The 15,731-nt window shown below is 34.9% G+C and overlaps 2 protein-coding genes across 7 annotated transcripts; one reads left to right on the forward strand and one right to left on the reverse strand.

Moving 5' to 3' along the window:
- The first annotated feature begins 324 nt into the window (after nucleotides 1-324).
- LOC148649012 (uncharacterized) lies at nucleotides 325-4,378 on the forward strand. Of its 3 annotated transcripts, XM_088605065.1 has the most exons (7): nucleotides 325-531; nucleotides 934-1,237; nucleotides 2,132-2,278; nucleotides 2,495-2,671; nucleotides 2,853-2,894; nucleotides 3,228-3,479; nucleotides 3,799-4,378. In XM_088605065.1, exons 2-7 carry the CDS (start codon nucleotides 949-951, stop codon nucleotides 3,906-3,908), a joined length of 1,017 nt encoding a protein of 338 aa, XP_088461191.1. In that variant the 5' UTR covers nucleotides 325-531; nucleotides 934-948; the 3' UTR covers nucleotides 3,909-4,378. The 3 variants fall into 3 exon arrangements, with proteins under 3 accessions (XP_088461191.1, XP_088461192.1, XP_088461193.1); XM_088605066.1 differs by having other exon boundaries at nucleotides 347-531; nucleotides 3,228-4,378; XM_088605067.1 differs by lacking the exon at nucleotides 2,132-2,278 and having other exon boundaries at nucleotides 374-531.
- On the reverse strand, nucleotides 2,938-14,979 carry zswim2 (zinc finger, SWIM-type containing 2). Of its 4 annotated transcripts, XM_088605059.1 has the most exons (10): nucleotides 14,797-14,979; nucleotides 14,288-14,459; nucleotides 13,201-13,277; nucleotides 12,614-12,654; nucleotides 11,599-11,818; nucleotides 10,345-10,596; nucleotides 8,413-8,497; nucleotides 5,977-6,047; nucleotides 5,510-5,678; nucleotides 2,938-5,194 (listed from the first exon to the last, which is right to left on the reverse strand). In XM_088605059.1, the coding sequence occupies exons 2-10, from the start codon at nucleotides 14,435-14,437 to the stop codon at nucleotides 4,490-4,492; spliced, it is 1,770 nt and encodes a 589-aa protein (XP_088461185.1). In that variant the 5' UTR covers nucleotides 14,438-14,459; nucleotides 14,797-14,979; the 3' UTR covers nucleotides 2,938-4,489. The 4 variants fall into 4 exon arrangements, with proteins under 4 accessions (XP_088461185.1, XP_088461186.1, XP_088461187.1 ...); XM_088605060.1 differs by lacking the exon at nucleotides 10,345-10,596; XM_088605061.1 differs by lacking the exons at nucleotides 14,288-14,459; nucleotides 14,797-14,979 and having other exon boundaries at nucleotides 11,599-11,814; nucleotides 13,201-13,280.
- Between the last annotated feature and the right edge of the window lie 752 nt (nucleotides 14,980-15,731).

The following is a 15,731-nucleotide window of genomic DNA, read 5'->3' on the forward strand; positions in this document are numbered from 1 at the left end:
CAATATAACATTTTGATCATACTTAACGTTTTACAGCTCAGACAGAGGTGCACCTTGGACTTCAGCCTGGACTAACCTTAATTGATGGGTCTTAAATCAAGACCTTTATAGAGAGTGAAACCACAGGCTTACTTGCACAGATAAACCTGTAAACCTTGTGCTTGAATACGTCACTAATATCTCTCCATATTAATAGAGCATTTATCCCTGTGACACCTAACTCCTTACGTGTAGATTAATACATGAAGTGTACGGTAACACCATAAAGAACCATTTTGTAGATATTTTGGTGTATTTTTTCTTGTAATTGCTGTCTTAGATACTATATTACATTTCCGTTGTCTGCAATACAGTTAATAAGATGCATCGTTTGCTAATGTGTAATACGGCACAAAACCATAAAAGACCAAAAGTCAGTAAACGTGTTTAGATCACGCATTTCAGTCTCCGCCCAAAAACCTCACGATTCTATAATCGCAATAATGTAAGCAACAGCGAGTTAAGAAAGGAAGTGAAACTGAATCAAATCCGGTAATCGTTTTTATTTGTTTTTATTAAATCAACGATTTAAAAAAAATCTAAATTAGGTGGAAAAGATTTTTAAATTTTTGAAGAATCCCATAACCCAATTACGCTCTTTATTTCTTAACTTGTTTTACCACACTAGAAACATCTCTTCTGTGACAGGAAATGGCTGTTTCAAACGTAGTGCAAAGCGTTGTACTTTATGCAATTGAAATATCACATACTTATTTGCCCGTTTGTGGAAAAAGTATTTTGAAATTTTACAGTAGTGAACTATATTATTGAACGTGTAATTACTAATGACTGAATCGTTATTTAATTGAATGACCAAACTGATATTTCTGAAAACACACAGAAACACATGTTTTTTTCGGTTTTGAATTATATCATGCTCTTTTACCTTTGCAGGTTTACAAAGCAATAATGAACGTTATTAAAAGAAACAAAGTAGACCTTATTGATTGGCTTAGTGCACAGCCTGACTACATTTTGCAGCACGCACATAGTAAAAGTATCCTAACCGACCGAGAGTACAATGAACTAAAGCATGTATCAAGACCAGAGCAAAAAGTGATTGATCTTCTTGACCTTATTATGGGCAAAACGGAGGAATTATGTCATCAATTTTTAGATATCCTCAAAAAAGAAAATGTGAAAGCAACCTATCCTCAATTAAAAGAATGGGAACGCAAGGCGGAGGAACCACGATCAGGTACCTATCTTTGTGTTAAATATTGATCTGTTTCAAAATTGCACGCTGCTAATCTGATTTTTGACGGAAAAAATTCAACCATATTTAATTTTCGCAGATCGTTTCCAATGTACAATGAATTTCATACAATTGCATTAACTGTAACTAACAGATTCCATGCAATTTACGGAGATAACACTAACTGTGCATATCTTATTTGTTTTACTCTTAATAAATCAGACTTTTTTGTACTCTTTTTTGTACTTTTGTACTCCGAAACTCATGTAACTTAATTTCCTAAAACAATTCTATGAATTGATGGTATAGACTTGTGTATTATTTATTTTATCTGAATTTAAATAGAATTGTGCTGAATTTAAATAGAATCTGTGAGCATCACATGACATTCTTCTTACAGGGCTGCCAGTGGAAAGCTTAAAAATTATAACAAATGTGATATAATTGCCACTGATGGTTTTTTTTAATGAATGCACTCCTTTCTCTGTGCATTGAAATAAATGACACTGAAATTGTTAATTGAATCCACATTTCAAATCAGCCAGAACATATGCAGAGCTAGATCAAGGACCATATCAAACACAGGTTATTACATCATCTTAGCTGTAATGATAAGAATATGTTGTTTAGTTTTTGTAATGTTTTTTAAATAAATAAATAACCAACCAATTCAATGGCAAATTTATCTTGATTGCTTGATTAGATATACTAATATTTCAACTTTTTATGTCAATCTGTTCGTACAAATAACACAAAGTGAAATAATCGAACTCCTATATGCCTCCTCTTCATTAATACACTATGTGTCTTGGTGCACTCAGGTCCAGCATAATATGCATTTACACATGTACAGTAAATGCATGATACTGTAATTGAATTTAAAACTTGTCTTTACAGTGTCATTTTATCAGTCTGTGCAGGCCGAAGGAGGAAGTAATGTTATTGCCCCTTGTATTATGTCTTCTAAAATGCAAGGGACTAACATGGGTATAAACATACAAACTACACTTCCCAGCAACTATGGCAAGAGAAATTCTCCATCTTGTAAGTACAGTTATCAACAGAAGCTTTTATGCTACAGCCAAAACCTGCACCACACCTACAATACTTAGTTTTCTCACTTCATGCTTCATGAGGAAAAGGGCAGCTAAAAGTATCTGGTATTTGGTTGTTAATTCTTTTAGAATCAAACATGAGATTTTATACTGTACATTGCAAATTTAATAGTGATAAAGTAATTCATTATTATTTTTTCAACAGGTAATAGTGCTAAACCTTACTACTCTGGAAAACATCAAGTTTACTCAACTATAGCGGCCTCTGATGGAAGTTATGTGGTATCTCCAATTATACATGGCTCAGAGATAACTGGAATGGTGAACATGCCCATAACCATTAACCAAACAAGAACTAACAGTTGCCAGCCAATATTATCAGGTAATCAGCAACGGTTGTAGTAGTTCTCTTCTAACGACTGTATTTCTAAGACAAAAAAAGTAAAAAACTTTGTATGAAATACATATTGGAAAAAAGATTCCATATACTTTTATACTAAATTATGGTAAACTCATACTACTTTAAACTCAAACTTTAAAAAGTTTTAATTTGTCTTTTTCAGTTCCCTTGGGTTCTCAGAAAGGACCTGCCTTATCAATTGAAGGTCAGAAGTATTCTATTTTAGTGATCAAGACATACACAGCAATATATCACACACTTCTTTATTTATTTTTTAAATAAAGCAGATATTTGAACTATACAGCTCTCATTTCATGTAGTTGCAGCTCAGGTTTCAAATAGTAAAAATACCATGCTTTACATATTGCTATATGAGGTTCAGATTAGCCTGATCGATTGAGCTGCTGTCTTAACCTGCAGGGTAGACACTATTTTGAAAATAATATTTTCACTTAATTTGTTTTCTATGATTTTCATGAAAGTGTGCAAGTATCATAAATATTGACATTGTTTTTTTTTCTTGTTTCCAACTTAAAAGATAAAGGCAAGTTCCTAAAGACCCACCAATATGACTTAGTTCAGAAAGTTAAAAATGTGAATCCTATTACTGACCAGATAAGCAACGTCTTGCATCCTGAAGCAGTTACAATTATCCGAACGCAGCGGACACCACAAGACAAGATGAGAAAAATCCTGGAGCACACACAGAGTAAAAAGCAAGCTGAGGAGGTGTTCAAGGCACTTCTGGAACATGAACCACATGTGATGGAGGACATATTGACCACTTATGGTGAATAATTGGAGGACTGGTTCATAAAAGTATGAAACGTGTTTTCTTGAAAGTAGACTAATGACAGGTAGGTATTTACAGTACTTACAGTGTGCTGAAAGTACACTCCCTTATGATTTTATGGTTTAACAACATGTTTGGATATATTTGCCCTTCACTTAGTCCTCACCACGTCCTCACAATGGATACATCTAACCTCATTTGATAAATAACACACCAAATTCCACCTTGTCATAATGTATAAAACAAAATCAGCCAGCATTCAATATCAAGTGAAAAAGTTCAGCAGCAATAAGTTGAATTAAACATTTCCTTTAAGAGTTGTCCAGTTTCTTACATCACCTGGGAGGAAGTCTGGCCCCACCGCTCCTTACAAAACTGCTGCAACTCTGTGAGGTACTTTCTTTGTCACCACACTGTACTTATTAATTATTGTTCTTTGGTTTTCAGTTCTATGATAATTCTATGAAATGTTTTGGTGAAATGTGAAAAGAGCTTTTGTATTTAAAGTATATATTTTAAGAGATTTTCTGTATGATTCAGATATTTACATTTTATTAACTTATTTTTACACAGTGATTACAGACAAAATGTTCATTCTAATTTACACTTATTGCCCCAGCAGGTTGTCCCCTTTTAATTTATCTGAAGGGAACATTTTGACCTAAAAGTCAATGGTTCAGTTTCTTTTAAACATTTTGAATATCACTCATCATTTAACAGACTTCAGCTCTGGTAGTATTATTTTTTTCTAAGTAAAATTTTGTAAATGTTCATTCTTTATTTCACAAATATTAGCATATAATGTACAGAGATTAAGAAAAGCTTTTATAATATTACTTAGTTGAGTTACCATTATATTGTAATAATAAACAATTTGTATAATCCATTTATAATAATCCTACAATTTTGTTGTTTTGTTTCCTTGTATTGGATTATTCATTGAGATTCCATCCATTTTGAGAGTTGGGTCTATACCTACCACAGTCTCAGTATTATCTGTGGGTCTTCTATACAATGGTCTCCTTTGTGACATTTTTCTTTTTGGATGATTGCAGTGCTCTGCACTGTAAAACACTGTCCAATCTAACAGGATTCACCCCGACAAACAACCCTTCATGTTTTTTATCAGTTATTCTCTTAACAGCAGACAACTCCACACGTTCAGCATTCAATAAATCATCTTCATGCCTTAATCCTGGAGTTCTAATAGTTGAGCTCATGATTTTATTTGCAGATACAGCGTGCCTCATGCTATCCTCCTCACTTCTTCCAGGTTCAGAGGAATAACACTTCCTTTGTTGGAAGGGTCTTAAATTTCGTTTTGGTTGCATTTTTTGTTTTGCTTGCCCTAAAAAGCCTGGTTTTATTCCATGCCCACCAGTGGGTAAGTTATTTAAATGAAGACATTGAAAGCCGTTCTGGACACTATCCTGTTGAATTGTAACTGGTGGTGAAGTGCACTCATCTGCATTACTTGGTTTATAAGGCCCCTTGCTGCCTTCTGTTTTAAGCGACAGTCCTATCCCGGGGACAAACAGTTCCTGTTGGAGTTGTCCCATCATTTGAGTCTGAAACTGTGATGGTGAGGTCACTGTAGTTTTGTCTGTACTTGTTGTTTTATTCCATGTTATGGGGTTGTAGATGACTTGACCATCTATTGGGCAGGAATTGCTTTCTTGCAGAAGCCACTTATCAGCGCAGGCTTTATGGAACTGAAGAGAAAAAAGCTGATATAATATATGTGGAACCTTAAAGTGAGGGACTTTTTCAGTGTTATACGTAACTCGTACAGAAGTAATTTACAATACTGTATTTAAAAAAATGGATTAATAGAAGAATACACCAATACTAGCTAAACATGCAAAGGAAATTAAGTAAACAATTTGAAATAATCATTTTTCTTTCAGTTAGTAGTTCTCTTTGGTTCACAATGCTTTTTTAAGTCTTTAAGATAAAAAGCATGTACCACTCAATTATTAGAATCAATTGAACTCAACAGAATATAGAAGGAATGCATTTATCTTTACCTTATGATTGCAAGGCAGCTGTCTCACAAGTTGTCCCAAGCTAAAGCTCTTCAAGCAGAGTCTACACTGTTGCCCAGGCTCCAGCAGTGTGCTGCTCTGTCTCACCTTCACAGATGGCAACATTTTCACAATGTGCTCAGGGATCACTTCAGTCTGGACTGTAAAAATACTAATTGAAAAATAAAGTACTACATTATTCTGTTATAATAGTTTGTTGTTTTCAAAACTTATTAAAAACTTATATAAAACTTCTTTATGTAGAAGTCAAGTCATTAGAATAACTGTGACCCAACTGCAGTTAATGTCTAAAATGATAAAAGCAATAAACATGACAACCTAAAATGCAAACCTCTAAAAATTTCAGTATGATTTAAAAATAATTGTCAAAGTGACTGCAGGTAAGGGCATAAATAATGATTACTGTTTTCTTAACTTGCCTTTCTGAATTTACTGAATTCTTAACTTGCCTTTCTTGGTTTCTCTGAAATACAGGCTGGTCATAAAAATGTTCCACTGCTTGCCACTTTTGGGTTCTTCTCTAGAAAATACAATTAAAATCACTTGCATTGATGAAACTCCTTGGGGGTTATTCATGAAATCTATCATTTGCTTTATCATAGCAGCAGAGGCAGTTACTTCCTCGATGCATCTCTTCCCATTTCATAAACAGGCATGTAGTTATATTATTAGTGTGATCGAAAAGCCATTTTTGCACTTGACAGAAGTGCTTCTGAAAGGAATTGATTACTGGATGTAGAAATGATTTTTACAGGGATGGAAAGACTTCTGAGTGACAAAACGTACTGCTGTTGTATTCTTTTTTGGTGTGATTGATGTCATATCAGACATTCTTTTTGTTAAGCTTAATTTAATTAATAAACATTGTGACAGTGGAACACGCCTCCCACTGCACTTCCCACTCCGCGGCGCGTGGAAATGTGCAGCTTCCACACCTGACGCTAATTAGGGCTGCGATTTAAGATCCCCACGCGGCCGCAGTCGGTGTTCATGGTAGAACTGAATGTGTTCCCCTCATAAGCGGCACAAACTAGTTTCTCCGATCAGAGAAAGATTTCTCTCCTATAGTGGAGTACCGAAACCTCTGCAGACAATTATACACCGGCACACTGCACGGAAGACAACACGCGCTCTACCGGTGCTCAGGTAGCTTCCTAACACAACCGACACCATCACAACATGTTGTGCTAGAGAAGTATTTATTGTAGTGGAATCTCGTAAGTATTTTCAGTTCTGATGGTGAAGTATATTTCATATAGTGATGGATATTAAGGTTGTCTTCAGAAAAGGAATTGATGTCTTTCAATTTCTCGGCCTCTACCCTGAAGTGGTGACTTCTCAATGTGGTATCATAAGCACAAGACAAATGCTTCAGTTCAAAAGGGGGGAAAATATTTAAATCTTTGTGAGGAGCTAAATTAGGGAAACAAACCTCTAATCATACAAGTTTCAAAACCTTGTATGCAGTAATTGACAATTTACCTCTAATTCCTATAGTATAATTATAAAAATCTTCAGAATTGTATAATATTTGTGGATAAACCCATTGTCAGATTATTGGTTTTTACTTTGCTTTCAGCTTTTGTTTACAAGTGTATCTGTTGTCTTACTGATGTAATGATCACTATCTATTAGTGGTTGGTTTTGAAATATGCCCTTGAATTGAAACTTTTTAAATGTGTTTTTTTTAACCTGTTAAGTCAATTACAAATACTCATTTATCAATTGAATGACAACCTGGAGAGTAATTATCAGCAAGTATCTTGCTAAAGTGTACAACAGCATCTCACCTGCAACCTTTCAGTCCAGCACTCTAGCCAGTTCTTCACTCTGCTTTTCCAGACTTAAAAATAGGGCCTTTTTTTCTTTCATCATAAGTCAAAGCCTACCCCAGTAAGCAAAGGGCTCATCTCGGACAGGATACCAGTTGTGAGCAGGGCACAACTTTTCTATATGTTCAATCAGTGAACAAGCATATTTATGGAACTTGAATATGGAAAATCCTGTTCAGATGGCCAGTTGCACACCACTTCAGCACTGATCATGTCAAGTGTTTCACTCCTTTACAGATTCTTCATGTAATTTACATGTGTTTTTCACAAACTCCTTTCTGTCATGTCAGTTTGATTCCCACAAGTCATTAGCACAACTACATTGGCAGACTCTTACACTTTTTACATACTGATTTCTATCACTGGTTTGACACTTGCTGGGTAATGTTTTTCACTTTTCTCATACCAGTATGAGGTCGGTCATTATGGTAATCTAATGGGACAATATAGCCATGCCATCTAGTTTTATGAATAACCTTCATTGTCTCAGACACTTACATCACAGATTAAATTAATGGTATCTTCTATCTTATTCAGTGCTCTGAATAGTTTTTGTAATTCAGTAATTTCTAAAGTGGAATAAATATTTTCTTTCAATGTTTTTTTTTCAAATAGTATACTATGTATAAAATTTTATATATATTTAAGTGAATTATGTATTCACAAAAGTGGTCACCTTCGGCATAAGTGTTCAATAAACTAGTAGATGCCCAATTGTCAACTAACTACATTTAAAAAACATTTCTTAGGCTTAATACAGTAAAAAAGACAACAGCACTTATGCCTTCTCAGACAGTGATAACTGAGGTAAATATTTACTGTACATGTAATGAGTTAGTCTACAAATCAAATGTTAAAGTATTCAGAAGTCTCTTCTACAACAAAACTTTGCTTAATAATGACTTGTCCAAAAGAACTAGAACAACATTTTTTGTACAGTCACTGTGATTGTTTCTTTGTTAAAATACATTTGGACACTGACCATATATGTATATAAACAAACAAATCAGTTTATAGTATTTGGGGGGGGGGACAAATGCAAATGATACTTACCAAACGAAAAGCAAAGCTGTGTTGAGGATGATACTTCTTCTGGAAACATTCCTCACACAGGTGGTAACTGCTGCAGACCATGCATCTATATGGCCAAAAATAATCTTTGACTCTGCTATTGCATGCTTGGTTAGCAGAATCAGCATTCAAATTGTTGCATTGTGAGTGAAAACCCAATTAATTTCATTAATGAAACAGTACCGAAATGTGCCAGTTGTCTGTGATTGAGGTGAAATAGAGGATATATTGATCAGTATGGAATGTTTGGGGAAAAATGATGTAGTCCCAAGCTTGCTTAACTATTTTGTCATATAGAGGTGCTTTAAATCAATCACCTTTAAACAGATTGTATTAAAATTCCAAAATAAAAGTTAAACATACCCATATACATTGTACAGATACAAAAAGCTACTTTCTAACCTTTTCATCCAATTCAGGGTTGTGGAGAAGCTAGAGCTGCTTATGGCAAGCAATGGATGCAAGGTGGGATACACCCTGGATAGGATACCAGTTCATCGCAGGGCCCACTCAGACATGCATTCACTCACACCAGGGCTGATTTATTTATTTTTTTTTCCCATAAGCTAGAGTACCCAGCGAAAACCCACACCCACACCAACACTGGAAGAACATAAAAGCTCTACACTGATAACAATGTGGAAATTGGATGGAGCCGGAGCCCTAGTGCTGTGAGGTAAGGAATGCTAACCACTGCATCACTGTGCTACTCCTATAAAATTAATTTATGGGATTAATTTTAATGATTAATGAATTTGCTTCCATATCTAAAACAAAGACTCGGGCCATCTTCCGAACTAGGAGAAATGGATAGAAAATAGAAACTGGATGATTAAAAATAGTCAGCGGCCATATCGCCCTGCAACTCGCAACTGGCAACGCACTGGAGCTAATCAGGTTTGAGCCTGGTCAGTACCTGGATGGGAGAACTCCTGGGGAAAAACCAAGGTTGCTGCTGGAAGAGGTGTTAGTGGGGCCAGCAGGGGGTGCTCAGCCTGTGGTTTGTGTGGGTCATAATGCCACAGTATAGCAACAGGGACAGTATACTGTAAAAAGATGCTGTCCTTCGGATGAGACATAAAACTGAGGTCCTGACTCTCTGTGGTCATTAAAAATCCAAGGGTGTTTCTTGAAAAGAGTAGGGGTGTAACAAATTTCCCATTGGCCCTTATCATAGCCTCCTACTAATCCCCATCAATGAATTGGCTTCATCACTCTGTTGTCCTCTCTGCCGATAGCTTCTGCTGCATTATGGGTGTCATCACATCACCCAGGTGGATCCTACACATTGGTGGTGGGGGCAAGTCCCTGTTACCTGTAAAGTGCTTTAAGTGGAGTGTCCAGAAAAGTGCTATGAAAGTGTAAGGAGTTACTGTTAATAAATATTTAAAAAACTATTATAGGTTTATAACACCTAAACTTTTGTAGTTTTTTTTCCCCATTTATAATCCTGTACTGCCCCCTTGTGGCAATTTAATCAAAGAAACCTATTTGTTCTTATACCCTATTGTAATAATTCCTTACACCTATCATGTCTGTCAAATAATCCCTGAAGCTTCACTCTTCAGACAAGTTATGTCTAAATAATGCATGGTAGCCACTTTCTTGCCACTAGTTAAAGAATCTACAAATGTATTTTTCTTGGCGCACCAAACATTTCTTGATAATTTATCAATACTCTGTTGTTATATTAGGGTGTTTAAAGAATCCAGACAAATATCTAATGATTCATAGATCAGTGTCTGTATGCTAACACAGGGAAATTAAATGTTGGGGGGGGGGGGGATCATAATTGCAAAATCAGTACTTTTGTTAGTAAAAGGTAGGTGCATTTCAAGGAAGATTTCACCATGTCAAACAATGACTATTTGAATGAAAATTCTTTACAAATATTCAAAAGAAATTAAGACATACTTAAAACACTTGCCGCTAATGGGGCAGATGTTGCAGTTGTTGCAGGGGATTCCTAGATGTCTATCCAGCCGTTCCCTCTCTGCTGCAGTTATGAGTTTAGCAGCATTTTTAACTTGCTGTAGCAGAGACTTCATGGGTGCAAAATCCTCTCTGCAGAGAGGGCACTTTACCATAGTGTCTGTCTCAGATCTGGTTTGGTGATCTGCCCAGATCTTCATGCAGGAAATGTGAACGCTATTGCCACACCCATACCTGGAGGAAAAGGCAAACTTTCTTAACAAGCAGCATTCATTCTTAACTGATTAAGAATACCAGACTGAGCAAGAAATTAAACCATCATGCTTAAATATTAGAATGAAATAAAAACTAATGCTAAATGAAATGGGAGAGCATAATGTGCCACCAAAGAGGAATAATTATGAATCTAGTTTGTAGTTCCATGTGTACATGTAACACGGCTTATTTCAGTCATTTATAGTGATATACTCAAAGTAAATGATAGAACGTAGTGGGACAGCTGTTGAGATGCAAGTTGGAAAGATTTAAAGGGGAACTGTAAAGCTGTTCTTATTTTTTGGGGTTAGAATGAATCAGCTTTTGAAAATGAAACTCAAATCAAATGCATTTCGGACCACAAGGAACGTAAGCTGTACACTGTAATATGTAAAACCCCCAATTTACGTCACAAAATAAAAAGCTCCAGATAACTTCTGGTGAGGTGCAGCAGTTCTATTACATTGTAAACAAGCAGGGTTGTGAATACATCTCTTCCAACCCAGTAGAAGTACTGGATTGCTCTTGATTTTGAGATGGTTTTGCTGACAAATACAACTTGTTCTTAACTCTGTATTAAGAACACAGTGGAACATTTCTACGGTGAAATGGCTGCTTCACAACCTGAACAGTACTTATTTGCTCATACATCACATTAGTCATTGCAGCTGCAGGAAGAACTCTAGACTGCATGGCAACTATACAGTACTTTTACAAAGTTCCAGATTTTGTTTAATTTGGAATTTGTAGAATTGTCATACCATCAATTAATTTTTCTTACAGAGATTTAATAACCTGTCTGAGAAATTGGGACTACAGTTCCTCTTTAAGATGTGAAACAAGAACACAAATAAATGGATTTGCATTCAAGGTGGTAAATAATAAATAGGTGGTAGATAATGCTCTTCATGACAGAAAAGGGCATTAACGTTCTTTTAACAAAGTTTTCCATTTAGCAGGCAAAGCTGATAGTTTTCTCACCTGCAGTAAGACACAGGAAGCCTTTTCTTTAACAGTTCTTCCTGGCAAATGGGACAGATGTCTTCAGTGGCTATCTCCTTCTGTCTTACACAGCTGTCTTCCTCAGCTGTGCTTTGCTTCTGCTCTGATGAATGCTCTTTTGGCTGAGGAGTCTGCATGCTGTGCTCTCCCTGAAGTACTTGGGCTATTGTTCTTTCTACCAGGCCCAGTTGGAAACTGTCTGCCAAAAAAAAAAGAGGAAAAATCAACTTACCACATGTCTTGCTTTCCACAGTCCTTTTTATTGGGCATTTTCACACTGGAGCTTTTGTTAAGACTCATTTCAGTTAATTTGGGGAACAATGTGAACATCCAAAGTGATTGCCAGGCCAAATGGACTGAACCAAACTGTGACCACTGGGAGAACTGAAAACAGTATAATAGGAGATGAGCTCACATGATTAATGAAGGTGAACCACTTCTTGTTTGGAAACACTGAAGTGAATCAAGAAAATAAAGTGTAGTCCACTTCCAAATGAATTCAACATAATAAATTAAATATGAACACTGCTAGCATATTGATGCATTGTTTCAAAAAGCAATTAATCATGAATATGGTCAAAATTACAGGAACTAAAACCATAGACATATGTAACTCATTTCAAAAGCAAAATTAAAATTCCAGTAATAAGAATGAAAATATTTAAAATAATTATTACCATAAAAATAGGACCAGCAGAGACAGTATAAGTTCATTCATTTCATTTTAATATTAAAATGTATTAATGGGTTTAAAGGACTCTTACATTACGTAAATTAATTTAATAACATATAGAACAGCTAGGCAATTCTGAGAATAATTTCAGATGCTTTTAAAAGGATACAATATTTTTGTTTTATTGTAATTATTTCAGGGAAAAAGACTGTACAATTAAAATAGAACTTGTTTATGTTGTTCGGAAAATAGACAAAATTGGAAACCTAATTTTCTGTATTGCCTTGTCAATAAAAAACTTAAAGATTTAAACTTACTTACATTCATGATCTCGAGGTAGTCTGAATTTTCTCAATAAAACCCTTGAAAAAATATTAGAAAAATGCTCAAGTATATTGTCTGTAAACTGTAAAAAGTTGATAAGAAATGGAAATGTCTAGACCTATGTAAATATCTAGGTCTATTTCTTCTACCCATATTACTGTTAACTGTACACTGTATGCAAATATGTAGTTATATTGTTGTTACAATACACTGTATCAACTACATACAGCAATATACAGTGTTGAAAGGCATTCTGTCTCCTGATATCACTGAAACCTGCCCTATTTTATATTGTTTAAATGGAACTTAGGACTGCTGAATGTGTCATTTTCTTTTTGCAAGTACAGTAGCTGTTTGACCATAATGTAGATACTGTAGGATTCTGAGAGAAACTCAATGGATGATAAAGGGTTTTGTGAGGAGAAGGGAAATATTTTTCTATATGTATTGTTTGGTTTATTTGGAAAATAATTTGTTCACAACAAAGAAATAAAGTGAAACACAAGTAAAAAAAATAATCAAGAAATTGCTTCCAACAAAGTTCACATTACTTACATCAAACAATAAAGACTATGTGCTCTTACCAGCAGATATGTTTGCAAAGGTCTTTTTCTTTCAGAAATACAGAGCAGGTACACTTATGAGGGTCTCCCAAACATACCTTTGAAAGAAAAAAAGATTTTACAGATCTTTACCCAATATTAAGATAGATATTGCAAAAATGTCTAAATTTGCATGTAAGGTTTAGTTTTCCTGAAAAGCTAAGATGCTTGAAAATGAGATTCTAAGGTCATTTTCATCTTAGTGTGCTGCTATTTTAAGTGAGGAAATGTTATTCAATCTGTAATTATCAGAAATATCTGACAGGACAGATTAAGTCATATTTGGTTTTATTTAACAGGGGTGCCCAATCCTGGGCCATTACAGTTGGTGTATCTACAGGTTTTCTAGGTGTCTTCAAAGCATCGGCACAAGAAGAGTTGGGAAAAGTTTTAAAATTATTATGCCAATAAAAAATACATTTTTTTTGTCTTAGGTCATTAAAGCTGAGTCACCCAGAGCTCAGCTGCAATGAAATCCAGGGGACACTACTATGTCTCTCCAGGTTGCACTGCCTTAAATTAAGACTTTCTAGCACACTGTTAATAGAAAAGTCAAATTTTGCAAAAAATAAGCAACTAAAACTTTTTCTCATGTACAACAAATGTCAAAATAAGTTATTTCAACAAGACCAATTAATTAAATATGCACATGAATGATTATAAAAAATGTTCTAGGCTATGGTTTAGAACAACTTAAAAATGTTTTTGAATTTGCACATTTAACTTGGCGTTTCATGCCAGTAATACTTGCTTTTGATTTTTGGCCAGCTTTTATCATTTTGCAAATCTCACTCATTAACTAACTCATAGCTTATCTAAAAATGTGACTTAGGTATGCAATAGTTTCACAATGAATTTTCTGTTTAGTTTAAAGCATGTTTCAGCTGACTGAATACCTGTCCTGTTTAATTTACCCCAAAGGCAAAAGGAAATGAAGGGAGTAACAGTTGTTTAATGTTTAGCAGAGGAAACCTCTATTTCAGTATTTATCAGCTTGTAACTAAACACTCTGAATCGAGTACAAATACAATTAATTATAAAAGCTTTTTCATATAGTTTTGTACTTTACTTTAAAATTCTTTGTTTCCCCTTCCTCTTTCAAAAGAAATCCAGTAGGCCCAATCTCTCGCAGAATAAATATTGTTGTATTTAAAGCCTGGTCTTGATGCCAGCTAACCAAATCATTCACGCTCTTTCTCCAAGTGCTGTTTCGGAACATAATGAAAGGTGTGCCTCTGTCCCTAGCAAAAAAAGAACAAAATACAGTGAATAGGTATAGGTTTTCAACGGATATATTTTGTTAAAACAAATTAATCAAACACATTAGCAAACAGGTTTCTTTATAACATTACGTGATTCCCCCCCCCCCCATAAACACAAGTCTTCATTAACATTCTTAAGAACAACCGTTCTAAATTTTTAAGGAGGGAATTAAACTTTACGTAAAGAATAGTGTTACTTGTATACCGCCTTTCATTGGCGTGCCGTAGACGATTCTAAATTATTAGTTCGATGGATAATACAGTAAAACATGACCTAGTTTCCAGAACATTACGGGTCAGGAAGTAGTGAACTTACCTTTCGTTACCTTTCCTGCTTGCGATGATTACATTTGAAAATAAACTTGAATCGCAGTTAACATCTTGTGGAAAGGAAATAAAATAAGAAAGGACAGGCTCTATTCATGGTAACTTTGTTACTTACATAATATTTTTTTTCTCTGTGTATTCAAGTTACTTACGCGATTATAGAGACGCAGCAAGTAACACGTGAATACTTGTTTACGGTTACCATGGTAACGGTTCCAGTCTGGAAAACTTGCCAGAAACAGCCACAACAACATATTTTTTTTGTATAGTGTTATCTGAAGATAGCTAAATGCTTCTCAAACGATTGTTAACACCAGACGAAAGCTCCACTACCGAAACGCTGATCTTAATTTTCAGCGTAGAATTGATCTCTAATTATTCCTGTCAAACAACTAAGAAAACATCATTCGTTAGTTTGGAATAAAACTAGACGATTTAAGGCTTAGCAGAAAATGTCTTGTTTTGGTAGAAATATATCTTTTATAGTCTTGTTAACGTTAATGTAGAACAAAAAACTTCAGAACTTCAATTCGAGTGAATACATTTTGCTCAGTCACAATACACATAACTGATGATCAACACTAGGCCTTGTAGGCCATTGGATTTCATTCTGTCTCAGGTCTTTAATTAATGGAGTTAACTATTCGGATAATAGTTCGATAATTGGACAAAACACGTTTTTTTTTATTTGTTGCACATTCAAGTACCTGTAAATTATGAGGAATATGACCATCAAAGATTGGAGAATCAGTCCCTGGTTAGGATATGAATAAAATGAAAGTAATCCAATAGTATCTTTAGTTAAATACTCTGTTTTTTAATCATTAGTTTCCATCTAACTAAAATAGAAACCAGCGCACAATTAGTCATGATTCATTACTCTTGCTCAGAGATCAGGACAAGAAGGAATGTTAGTCAGTTTTT

Source organism: Lepisosteus platostomus, chromosome 14, assembly GCF_059453375.1.
Source record: "Lepisosteus platostomus isolate fLepPlt1 chromosome 14, fLepPlt1.hap1, whole genome shotgun sequence".
NCBI lineage: Eukaryota > Metazoa > Chordata > Actinopteri > Semionotiformes > Lepisosteidae > Lepisosteus > Lepisosteus platostomus.